The 11,733-nt window shown below is 44.0% G+C and overlaps 1 protein-coding gene across 1 annotated transcript in view; it reads left to right on the forward strand.

The window, feature by feature from the left end:
* The window catches only part of COL27A1 (collagen type XXVII alpha 1 chain), a 293,868-nt gene that overhangs the window by 223,717 nt on the left and 58,418 nt on the right, over window positions 1-11,733 (forward strand). The window contains exons 35-37 of the mRNA XM_019510527.1: window positions 169-222; window positions 1,605-1,658; window positions 4,193-4,300. Coding sequence (XP_019366072.1) covers window positions 169-222; window positions 1,605-1,658; window positions 4,193-4,300 — 216 coding nt within the window. The remainder of the gene's footprint in view (window positions 1-168; window positions 223-1,604; window positions 1,659-4,192; window positions 4,301-11,733) is intronic.

Raw genomic sequence — 11,733 nt, forward strand, 5'->3', positions numbered from 1 at the left:
TGGGCCCCCCCCCCCCCCGAAGATTGGACAATCACATTTGAACTGGATCAGATAAAGGACAAGTCAAAACACAATAAGAAATAAGTGTATGCAGTGAGGGAGGAGGGAGTCACCCTCACCCTATGTATTTAATACTGTCAACAAGCAGATTATGTCTGTGTTTTTTAGGGTGATCCAGGACAACTGGGGGTCCCAGGAGAACAAGGCCTCATTGGTCAAAGAGTAAGTACTGTCAACTTCTTATGGGAGTCCTCTTCATTTTGTGGACTCTGCTACCTGAGCAGGCTGAAACATGGTGCGCAGCTAGGTGTAGAAGGGGATAGTGGTGAGTTTATACTCCCAACCTTTGGGAGAGACATTATGTGTCTGCAGTGATATGGGATGAAGTGAGTCTTCAGCTAGTAGCACATTCTTACCCCTGGGACAGCACATCCTGGAATTGGACCTTATTCTACAATCCTTTATCATTGCTATATTGCATGGGCCCATGGTAGTGGTACAGCTGTGGCTAGGATGGGAGTGAAGGTTGTACCATAAAAGGAAGGACAGTCTTGAAATTAAGGCACTTAGGGGAGTTAGGGGTTTGCATTCAGTTCACAATTTGTGTACCTGCTTTTTTAGGTGAATAATGTAATCCCTGTTCCTCCACTGTGTTATAGAGAAAATCCCACACCCTAGAGGTGTTGCAAAGATATATATTCTCCAGTGTATATCCTCTGACCCCACGGTGATGGGGTCCATTTAAGATCTGTTGTCACCTCTGAAAAAGTCTAGCTAAAAATCACAAAGATCAAAGGGAGAGTTTTATAACAGTGTGGAGGATGATCCAGAATCCTGGCCATTTCTTCCCAGTAAAAACAGATAACTGCATGGGAGTTATCAGTGAGCTCCACTTGCCTGCAGGGTAATTATGCAATTGGTACTGGACATGCTATGTTTTAAAGTGCTTCTGAGCTCCTCTGGGTATGAAAAGGGCTATATACAAACAAGGCTATTCTGTTCCCGAGTTGTGCACTGCCTGGGTGTAAGTAACTACAAGTGGCAGGAAAATTCTCTAGGTAAAGGACAGCATTAATAGGGAAAACACTGCATACAGTATGAATATGTGGGAGGGAGCCAGAGATTGAATGAACGCACAGATTGAACCAGGCCAGTGGTTTTTATCCCTTGATCTCAGGACAGAGGTCAGTTGTTGGAGCAGGATGGGGAACTCCAGGCAGGATGAATACAGAAACTGAAATAACCCCTCAACCAAGAGAAGAGTGGGCTTCCTGCAGGTCAGGGATGCAGTCTGTTGAGAGGGAATCCCAGAACCAATCAAGGAGAGAGAAAGGGTCTTTTCTCAGTCCAGGAAAAGCTTGATCCTGTTCCTCTCTTGACCATAGTCCTAAATCACCCTGATCAGTACAACGCCTGTCAGCCCACACCTGGCAGTACAGTTTTTGTACCCTGCACCAAGGATATTTGCACTGGGAACACTCAGCATTAAGCTCCCATTGTTGCAATGGGAAGTCATTCCCATTCTGAAAGGTTTTGGGTGATGAAAGTGTGAGACACAGAGATGGCGGAAGATACTGTACTAAGCTGCTTTCTCTCTGTTGCAGGGAGAGCCAGGACTGGAAGGGGACAGCGGCCCGCTCGGACCAGATGGTGTTAAGGTAAAACTCCCTTTTACAGCATGTTCTTGGTCCACAGGTTTCCCTGTCACAAATCTGACCATATGTAGTCCTCCTTTGCAGAAGGGCCAGAAAGACATAGTACCAAGCAAAAGCTCTAAGCTAGCTACCTGACCCCAGTCCCAAGACCCATGTACCACAGAGCCCTTCCCTATGCCCAGCCCAGTAGCTAGGGTTGGGGGAGCAATCCCAGAATGACCTGGCAGGAATCCAGGGCAGAACTTTTCCTTCTTTGTTAGCTGCTGGGTTTATCTTGCATTGTGGGAAGCCTATGTGCCCCCATCAACCCCCAGCTCTGGGTTTCCATTAAGTGACTGTAACTTCTCCGATGCAGGCTCTCTCAGACTTTGTCTATGTACCACTCTGATCAGCCCCCCTTCTCCCAGGTGATTTCTGTTCTATAAACAGCCACTCCCAAGGCTTTGTGTATGGCAGGAAGTTGTAGATGCTTTCAACCAAACTTGAGTCTAACTGGGGCCTTACAGGATTGCTTGGTGGGGCCTTTCTTTGCTTTGTGGTCTATACTGCCCCACCTGGATGGATGAGAGTAACTTCTACCAAATTTATGGCTAACAACAGCCCTTTCCATCATATTCTCTTCTCTGTACAAACCCACTGGCAATCCAGTCTCTGGGAAGTGAACCCACATTCTTCTCCCTCGCCATCCAGCCAGAAATTAAAAGGAAGCTGAAGAGGCCTTTTACCTCCTCCATGAGAGATGCCATCCTCAGCCAGAATTAGATTGGGTCTTTAAAATCTTGCCTGCCGAAGACTCCAACAGCTCCCCAGTGGTGAGAGGAATACGCAGCTACCAGGGATGCCTCTCTGCCTCCTACGCTCCCCCAAAACGGGCTCTTGAGCAAGGGATTCCAACACGTCAATCCTTCAATGCCCCTCCAAGATGATGCTTTTGGACTTTTCCTCATCACAGCATTCCTTTGGCCTCTAGCTTTCCCACTTATGTAGATGCAGATTTCATTTAACATGTAATGCCTTTAATGCAATAATGCATCAACTTCTTCCAGCAGCTTGGGCCTCATGAAGAAGTTTGAATCAGCCAGTGCCCTTGAGCAACGGGTCCTTCCACTCAACCAGTAGAAGCTCCTGCACTTAGATCCGAAGTTCCAAAACTCAGTCCTCAGAAACACAGCAACTGGGGGCATCCTTACATTTGTGCTGCAGAATTAGGGGCCCGTTTTATGTCTGGATAGCACGCAGGACACGTTACAATCCCAAGTCCACATGTTGTTATGCCAATTCAGGTTTTGCACCTCTACCCACATTTTTGGTGCAGATCATAAGCTTCCTCAGACATCTCCAGAAAGGTCAAACTCTTCTTCAAAAAGTAGTGGCAACAGCTCATTTTACTTGTGTCGGTTTCCACAGGTTATGTTTTTCACTGATCAAAAATTCCTTAGGGAAATCAAGGTGTGTCTGGAGATTTTAACAGCCCCACTGGCCATATCACTATTTGCAAGTGATGTAATAAATTCTTCCTCCTCTTGGTGGTACCTGCAGCCACTGATTCATCCTTTCATTGCATCATTTCTCAAACTCTTCTGAAGCTGCCACCTTGCCTTTGGAATCCAGTCCAAATTTCTGTGTTCATGTAGCCTCTCGGTCCAAATAGAACAAGAGTTTTATTCCATGGAAAGTAAAACTGGCCAGCCCCACAACAAAGGCTTGCAGTTTATTGCTTCTCTCTTTCTTTTTAATGCTGGATATCAAATCAAATGCTCCCTCCTTACAAGGTGATCAACAATTTCTTATTCTCTTGCCATGGTGCTGTTTCATCTCCAAGAGGCCTTGAACCATTTCAGTTCCTCCCAGCCTATGTGTTTCTCTGGACAACTGAACTGTTGCTGTTCACTGTGCAAATATTTGTTTAACAACAGTGTGTAAAGGACATGATTCTACTTTTACTAAGGCAGGTGTAAATCCGAAGCAACTCCACTGAGGTCAGTTGGCATAAAACTGCTATAAGAGTAGAATTTGACCCTTAAATTTTCCCCCCAAAAGCCATGTAATCCATCATGAGAACAGCATTTTGACACGTGTCTTTGCACCTCACACTGCAGCTGCAAATCCTTTATGGGAGCAAGATGACATTGTTCCACAGCATGTTCATTCAGGACTTGAGGTGCTTCCCACAACCTCTTTTAGCAGGCCAGTGTCGGCAAACTTGGCAACTATACAAAACTCTGGGGCTTTTGGTTGAATCAAGAGACTCTGTTTTTGACATTTCACCTGACTTCCTCGTTCGATGTGGGAAACTACTGTTTTGTTCTTTGTAAGGACTAGAGGGTTCAAACTGCCCTCTCCCATGGCTGAGTTCCTGTCCTTCTAGACAAGAATGTTTGAAATATTCAATTACTATTTCAGTATTCATTCAATATTCAATATTTCAGTATTCATTTAATATTTCAAACTTGAATATTAAATTCATTTTGTTTTCTTGCATGTTTGATCAGTGGTTTGTTGGTATTGAAAAGCTCACACCCTCCACTCTTTCACAGGGAGACAAAGGAGAACAAGGCCCAGAAGGAGAGAGAGGAGAAAAAGGTTCTGAAGGGCTGAAGGGGAAGGAGGGGCCTCCTGGATATCCCGGCATGACAGGTGTCCGAGTGAGTTTGCAAAACCAGTTTGCCTGTCTCTGTCTGTCTGTCCTTCACTTTCTTTCTACAGGGATGGTTACTTGTGCTCCAAAAACTTGCACTTGTTTCATTTTGTATATCTAAAATAGTGTTAGCCCAGCAACATTTTGTGCATTCTGTCTCTGCATTCTGCTGCATTTGTTTTTGAATCTGCAGTGGTGCTCCTTCCTCAAAGGAGCGATAAAAGCATTTGTATATTCATTCTAAACCTGTGCACACAAAATGACGGTCACCGCAGTCATCGTGGGAGACAGAAACCCCCAGCAGTTCAAACATGGCACTCCACAGCACAAGTTAAACGAGTGAAATCAAATCTTTGTGTTAACTTCAGTGAGCTTGGAATCAGGCACTGAGAAGCTGTAAGAGTGGTATCTCTCTGGACTGATGCTGTGGGATGCAATGTAAACACTGACATCTCTCCTGATAGCCAAAAGTGCATTTATTAAGTCATCTACTGCACTTATGTTGCAGCTGATTTGAAAAGGCAGGGTCCAGCAGTAGGTGCTCCCAGGAAGTAGAAGAGAGCCTTCAGTATGTTTGGGGGTATTTGCTTCATTTAAACCTAGCACTTTTTTTTCCACATAGCCTACTACTGGAAGTGTCCCAACCTTTTACCAGCTGGTGATAACCGATTGCTGTAGACATTGTACAGTCGCAATAGGGCATAACAAAAGGCACCTACCTATACACATGCCTGACACCTGCTCCGATGCATGCTAATTAGCACGCAACAGAGCAGACTCAATTAATCGAGTCTGCTGGAGTGTGCTAAGAAGCACACTCCAGCAGTCTCGGCATCACATGTATTCATCATCCTCACACTTCAAAATGGTGGCAGGGACACTTTAACTGAAGCTCGTCGAATGAACTTTAGTTAAAGCACCCTAGCACCACTCTGAAGCGCAGGATGTTGAATACACAAGATGATGCAGGCGCTTTAATTACAGCAGCTCCCGCAAGCCGCTCTAATTAAAGCACCCACCCCGCAGCATGTGTAAAGACACCCACAGAGGTTTCACCAAGTCTGCTGACATGTCAATACCTGCGTTCTCTGAATTAGCATTTAGGAACAGTAGAGCATAATTTTAAAAGAAAGGTGCTTGTGTGACCTTGGCCAGGTGACTTAACCTCTCTGTGCTTCAGTTCCCCATCTGTAAAATGGAGATGATACCACCTCTCTACCTCAAGTGGAGCTCATATTCTGTGCAATGGGGACCACACCAGTTCTTAGCTAGATACCCCTGACTTAATGTCTAGAATTAGGACTGCTTGCAAATGTTTAAAAAATAAAACACATGAGCTTTACTGGAAGATGTAGCTTTGGGTGGGCTCTGCAGCATCTGATCAGGCACTTCAATAAGGCTTTTTGGCACTCTTAGCTAAAGCTGATTCAAATCAGCTATTAAATAAAAGCACCAAAAATGACACATTAAAGTGCTCAGTCTATACAGATGTTGGGCAATCCAGTCCAGTAATGCACTGCCTCTTCTGGGTATGCACTGGGCTCAGCGCAAGAATGTGCCAAGTTTAAAGTAAAACATCGGTTTTTTAACATCTGAAAGCAGTCTAGATGTTTAAAGGGTTTCGCTCTGTTTCTGCAGTCTCTTATTCCCAATTCCTTGCCTATATTCAGTTGTTCTTCTTAACAGTATAGATAACAAATGGGAGAAACTGGCAGGGAGAGAGTGCTGATTCCCACAGAAAAATCCTATTTGCATCTGGTTTAACTGGGGGTCTGACTTCATCATTACATAACAAAATAATCACAACTGGCTCTGTGACCAGAGATGGGGCCAGAGGCACATGGGAGGATCTGAGCTGAAACTTAGCTGATGGTGATAAATGAAGAACATAGTCCTCTGCCCAAATGAGGTGCAGGAAACAGAGCATAAAACAGTTCAGGATTGGGCTGTCTGTCCAGACTGGCCCGGAACAGAAGTCAGACACTCTTGTTTGCATTTCAAAGTAGGGTTTATTAACCAGGCTTGTCAGCAATGCAGTTTTCCTTTTTGTGGATAAAGTCTGTCTGGGGTGTGGTGATGACTTTTGAGTTATCATTCCTTAAGGAACTGGCACAGCCCGCTTCAGTAATGCTAGCCAATCTGACCGTCATTCCCAGGTGGTCTCTCGTCCTTGCACATTGTGTAAATCTGCCTCTTTATGCAACCAAAAAATATATTCGTTCCATCATTCATCACACCTCTCGACTGAACTAGTTCTGGTGTAAGTATATAATCAAGCTCTCTATTTTGAAAAGACCTGAGGTTTTGAGGTGTTGATATCTTTGAAGAGAGGAGGCAACTGTAGAGTCAAGTATCTGTGAGCATGGGTGGTGACTGCTGCCTTGTTACTGAAATATAGCTTCTCCTGATCCCTCCTATGCCCGAGGTAGTGGAAGAGTGCGAGTGAAAGAAACTAGGTGTAAGTCAGATTTATGCTAATGTTATTTTGGGTCAAGGTTAAGATTGACACTGAGCTGACTGGAAATTTGAAATGTCTTAATATACCATCTTGTTGGCATTATACAGCACTATAATTGTGTAGTACTCTCAAGACAAATGGGGCCCCACCGGTCCTGCCCCAAAGAGCTTGCAGTCTGAGCCCCTGATCGGTAACACACCCCTGCACCTACAAAGAGCGCTCTACAGGAGTGGGCATGTGGGTCCAAGCCCACAACCCCTCACTCACAGAAGTAATCCTAGTAAGACAGAACATGCTAAGGCATGATAACAAATGCTGCAGTTTCACCTGTATTTCCAGGCTGGCACTGCTTGTTGCTCAGCATTGCTTCCTGCCTTGTGTGTGCTCTTTCTTGGCTGGTTCACTTGTTTATACTCTGCATGTTTCTAAACTGGTACAAACAAAAAATCGTGCTAGTCTTATTAAGTGATAGAGTCTAAAATATAGGTTATAGCACATTCCCACACTGCTTTTTGCCAAGTTGTGCCTGGGAACATGGTAACTTTTCTGGTTTATTTTAAGAAAATGTTGATACAGTGAAGCTGCCTGCCTCTACTTACTTTCACTTGCTTTTTACAGCAAGGCACCATAGAGCCTTCTAATATTTTTAATAACCGTTTTTATATATCCCAGTCGTCAAAAACCAGGCAACTTTTATAGCAAGCCCAAACTAAACTTAGAGTAGTAAACCTGCCTTAGCTAAACTATTGGTCCTTTTCTAGTTTATAGGCTGGCATTCCTGTTCCCAGCAGAGTAGGTTAAAGAGGCAGGTCCTCTGACAGAAGTTCTCTCTCCCCCAACTTTTCTTACTAGCAAGCTTTTTTATTAATGTCTCATACAGAAAATGCACAATATCTATCAGGTCCCTCCTCCACTCTCCACCATAATAGAGTTTAGAAAACCAACAGCATATGCCAGCAGAGATAACAGTGATCCCACTGCAAATCCTCAGTTTGAAATGAGGTGGAAGAAAAACAAATATTTGGGCCTCCCATTATTAGGGGGCTGCCACAAAAGCCAGCTCTCACAGCCTGCTACAGTATGGAGCAGAAAAGGGCAATTTGCAGATATTGCAAAAGGATCAGGAAAAGTTCATCAGAAAAATCTCATAAGACTATTAACACAAGGGCAAACCCTAAATCCTTTCTCAGACAGTCTCACAAAGAATCTCTGCAAATTTTTAAACTAGAGTCAGCAAAGAAACTTAATGGAGGGGAAGAGAATGAGAATGCATGTATTTTATACACACAGTGCAGGGGGTTGTTGCATGTACGCAACACAAGCTGCATGCATTAAATAGACTATCAGAAATGTTGTAACTGATATTTTAGCTTGATTTTATGATGGGCATTGTCATTTATAGCTGCTGCATCTTCAGCAAGAGTCTACTTGGGGTGGCATACTAAGGTCCCAATAAACATGAAAGTCTCATCATAATCCAGACTTCACCCAACATTCACCTGCCCCTATCTGGCCAGGTTGGGAATGGTAACTTCTGCACCAATATTTACAAAATATCCCACTTACCTAAATTAAACTGAGGCTATGGGGCAAGGGGAAGATGGGCACTCTCTTCTCTCTAAATGGAAGAGGTCAAACAATATGGCCCTCAGTCTCATGGCTTGTGCCAGAAACCTAAGAAACAGTTGCTGCTGGTACTTTATATTTCACCCTGCCACTAGCACTGGTAGAACCATTAGTGGTGGTTCCACATTAGTATTTATTGCAACAAAGCTACAAAACCCATCAGGAGCTCCTGTTGCACAAGAACTTTCTGTCCCACATAATTCCTGCATAATGATTGCATTCATGTATCTAGATGTGAAAAGAGATATTGGTCCCCACAGACGGCAAGCAATGAGGGTCACCAAGAATGTGTCATAATGGCAGTTTTGTAGATTGTAAAACCAGAAGGACCATTAGAGCTTTTTATCTGACCTCTACTATACCATGACCATGATCTTTCATCCCAAAGTCCACGCATCAAGCCAATATCTTATGATTGAGCCAGAGCATGTTTATTTTAGCAAGACATCCAATGGTAAGTTAAAGTTCTTCTGTGAAAGGCATGTTTTCACTAGGAACTAGACCTAAAACTGCCAAACTCATTTTACCTGTCAAGTAACGCCCTTCAGATGCAATCACCTTTTGGTCAGCGTGAACAATATTACTCCACTCAAAGGAGATTTATTTAATCCTCCATGGTAATACTTTCTGATTCTGGTTTAATCAGGAACGTAACTTTATTGCCAGAGCCTCATATCACCCTTACTGTAATTCTAATGAACTTTAACCCCTACTGAACACAGCATAAATAACTAAAGACCCCAAAAACAATGACAGAGTTGTTAATGTTACCGTGGGGACACCCACAACCTGCCTCCATTTTCTTTCTCTATCTCTGAATTGCATTATTTCTGTGGATTGGTAAGTGCTTGTTTCAGCAGTTTGCCTGTCTGAGTCTACATTGCTGCATGCCTGTTTTAGAGAAGAGGAGTTTCAGAGAACTGAGGTTTGGATGACCCAGGATGGTCAGCCCTTGTGTTAAAGTCTTTATTTTAACCATGTCGGCACTTCTGTAATATTTCACAGGTGTTAGATTAGGAAAGGAGCAAAGTTACCATTGGTACAGGGCAGTAGTATCACTGCACTTCTGCTGCACAATCACTGGCTGGATGTCACGTAACCTAACGGGGTAGTGGAGTAACCTTGCAGGTTTGTACGCCTCTTCCTACCCCTGCTCTTGTATTCTTTTATGCATCTCAGTACTGGGACCTTTGGCTGGTTTCTTCTTTCCTCTAATGCATACCTACTGCATCTTGCTGACTCCCTTCTGCACTCAGTGATTTGAGCCCAGATCCTTGCTCATTTTGTCTAACAGGATCCCTGGCTTGTTTGAGCTGTATGAAGCTGATACTATATCTTTATTCGATTGTTGGAGCTTTGGCAGCTCAGAGGGCAGCTAGAGAAGAGGTGCCCAAGTGACTAGTCTGGGTACAATAAGTTGGCTCAGAGGTGAACAAAGCAAGTGCAGGAATAGCATCCGCTGGCAGGGTCAGAGACTCCATTTGTGTTTTCAGCCAAGCAAAGGAATCTCTGCGATCCATGGCCCCTCTGAAATCAGGGGTGAGGCAATCTGATTATCAGTGTAGAGCAAGAATGTGGTTTTCTGGAACTTGGTACCAATACATCTGCCATCCCCATGACTGTAAGAGGTGGCTTGCATGTCTCTGCCCCAAGAGCAAAAAAAAAAAAACCATTGTGAGAGGGCAGCATGCACTCACTCCAAATCCCTGTTGTGTATTGATAAGAATATAGGAAGTGCCGTGCTGAGTCAGACCAATGGTCCATCTAACCCGGGATCCCACCTCCAGGTGGATGCAATAGAGGTGGAGCAGTGAGCCAGAAATCTATAGGGTGATCTATCTCCTATTCACTATCCTACTTGGCATCCACCACCATTGGTTTAGAGATGGCAGAGGAAACATCTCCAACTGTTCTGTTCAATAATCATTAACAGATCTCTCACCTACAAATTACTGAGTCCCTTTTTGAACCCATGTCATCTGCTTCCACCACCTCCTATGGCAATGAACCCCACAAGGTAACAATGTGTTGATTTTAAAGAAGTACTTTTTCATGTTAATTTGAAACCTGTCACCTACTAATTTCAGCAGGTGCCCCCTAGTTCTAGTATTTTGGGGCTTGGTGAACAACAGTTCCCTATTCACTTGGTCTGCGGCCTTCATGATTTTATAAACCACTATCTTATCCCCCCCTCCACCTTTCTTCTCCTTTCCGAACTGAAGAGTCTTAGCATGTTTAGTCCCCCCCGGTATGCCAACTGCTCCATGCCGCTGATCATTTTGGTTGCTCTTCTCTGTACCTTTTCTAATTCCACTACATCCTTTTTCAGATGTGAGGACCAGAGCTGTGCACAAGTGTTCAAGATCAGGGTGCACCATGAATTTTTATAATGACATGATGTTCTCCATTTTGTTTTCAGTTCCCTCTTTAATGAAGCTCGACATTTTATTAGCTTTTTTGGTCACCACTGCACGTGGAGCTGACAGTTTTAGAGAACTATTATATTTACTGGAATACAAAATGAGGTGTTTTCCCCCTATCAGCATGCCGGGGGAGAGGGGGAAGCCCCTCATCTTACATTCACATACAAGGAAACCTCATTAAGTGCATTGTCTATCATGAAACTGCTGCCAAAAGCAGCGTGTGCTTAATAATGGAAACTAACTATGAAGGTGATTAAGTGTAGCCAACACTGAGCATGACTATAAAACATATGGCCCATATTTTTATTTATTTATATCTCTCTCTCAATATCACAGTACTTCTACCAAGTGTCCTGTGGCCGCTATGGCTTACCTGACACTCCAAAGCATATCATTACCATTGCACCATACACATTCCCATCACAATATCAATGCAATGCACCTGCATGTCTGCCACCATCACCCTTCTGAAAAAGATACACAAGATGCACAGTAGTATCCATTGTGCACAGTCCCCGTCAGCGCCAACTCTTTCAGGTCATGGTGAGCCACTGTATTATATACAGTCTGACTATGTCTTCATTCCTACAGCTGAGCTGTGCCTTTCTTTCCCATTTCCCATTATTCTTATTTCTTCAGCAGCCTTGAATGCCTGTCAAACACCACCAAACAAGGCCCCAAACAGTTCACCCAGAATACCTGTTACCCCCTCTCTCAGCTTGTCACATATTAGTGTGGCCCCACCCTCCATGAGGTGGCCAAACCAGGTTGCCCTGTGCCTCATCTGTATATACATTTTTGGAGGATCCCAGGAGTCATGACAAGAACACCTGGTTCCAGTTATGAGTGGGGGGTGTTAATTAGCACATGAATACTTTGGGGGGGGGGGGGATTTGGGGAATGACACCAACCTGGAGCGGGCCAAACTTTTAG

This window comes from Gavialis gangeticus, unplaced genomic scaffold (genome assembly GCF_001723915.1).
Source record: "Gavialis gangeticus isolate Ggan-Ray unplaced genomic scaffold, GavGan_comp1, whole genome shotgun sequence".
Classification (NCBI taxonomy): Eukaryota; Metazoa; Chordata; order Crocodylia; family Gavialidae; genus Gavialis; species Gavialis gangeticus.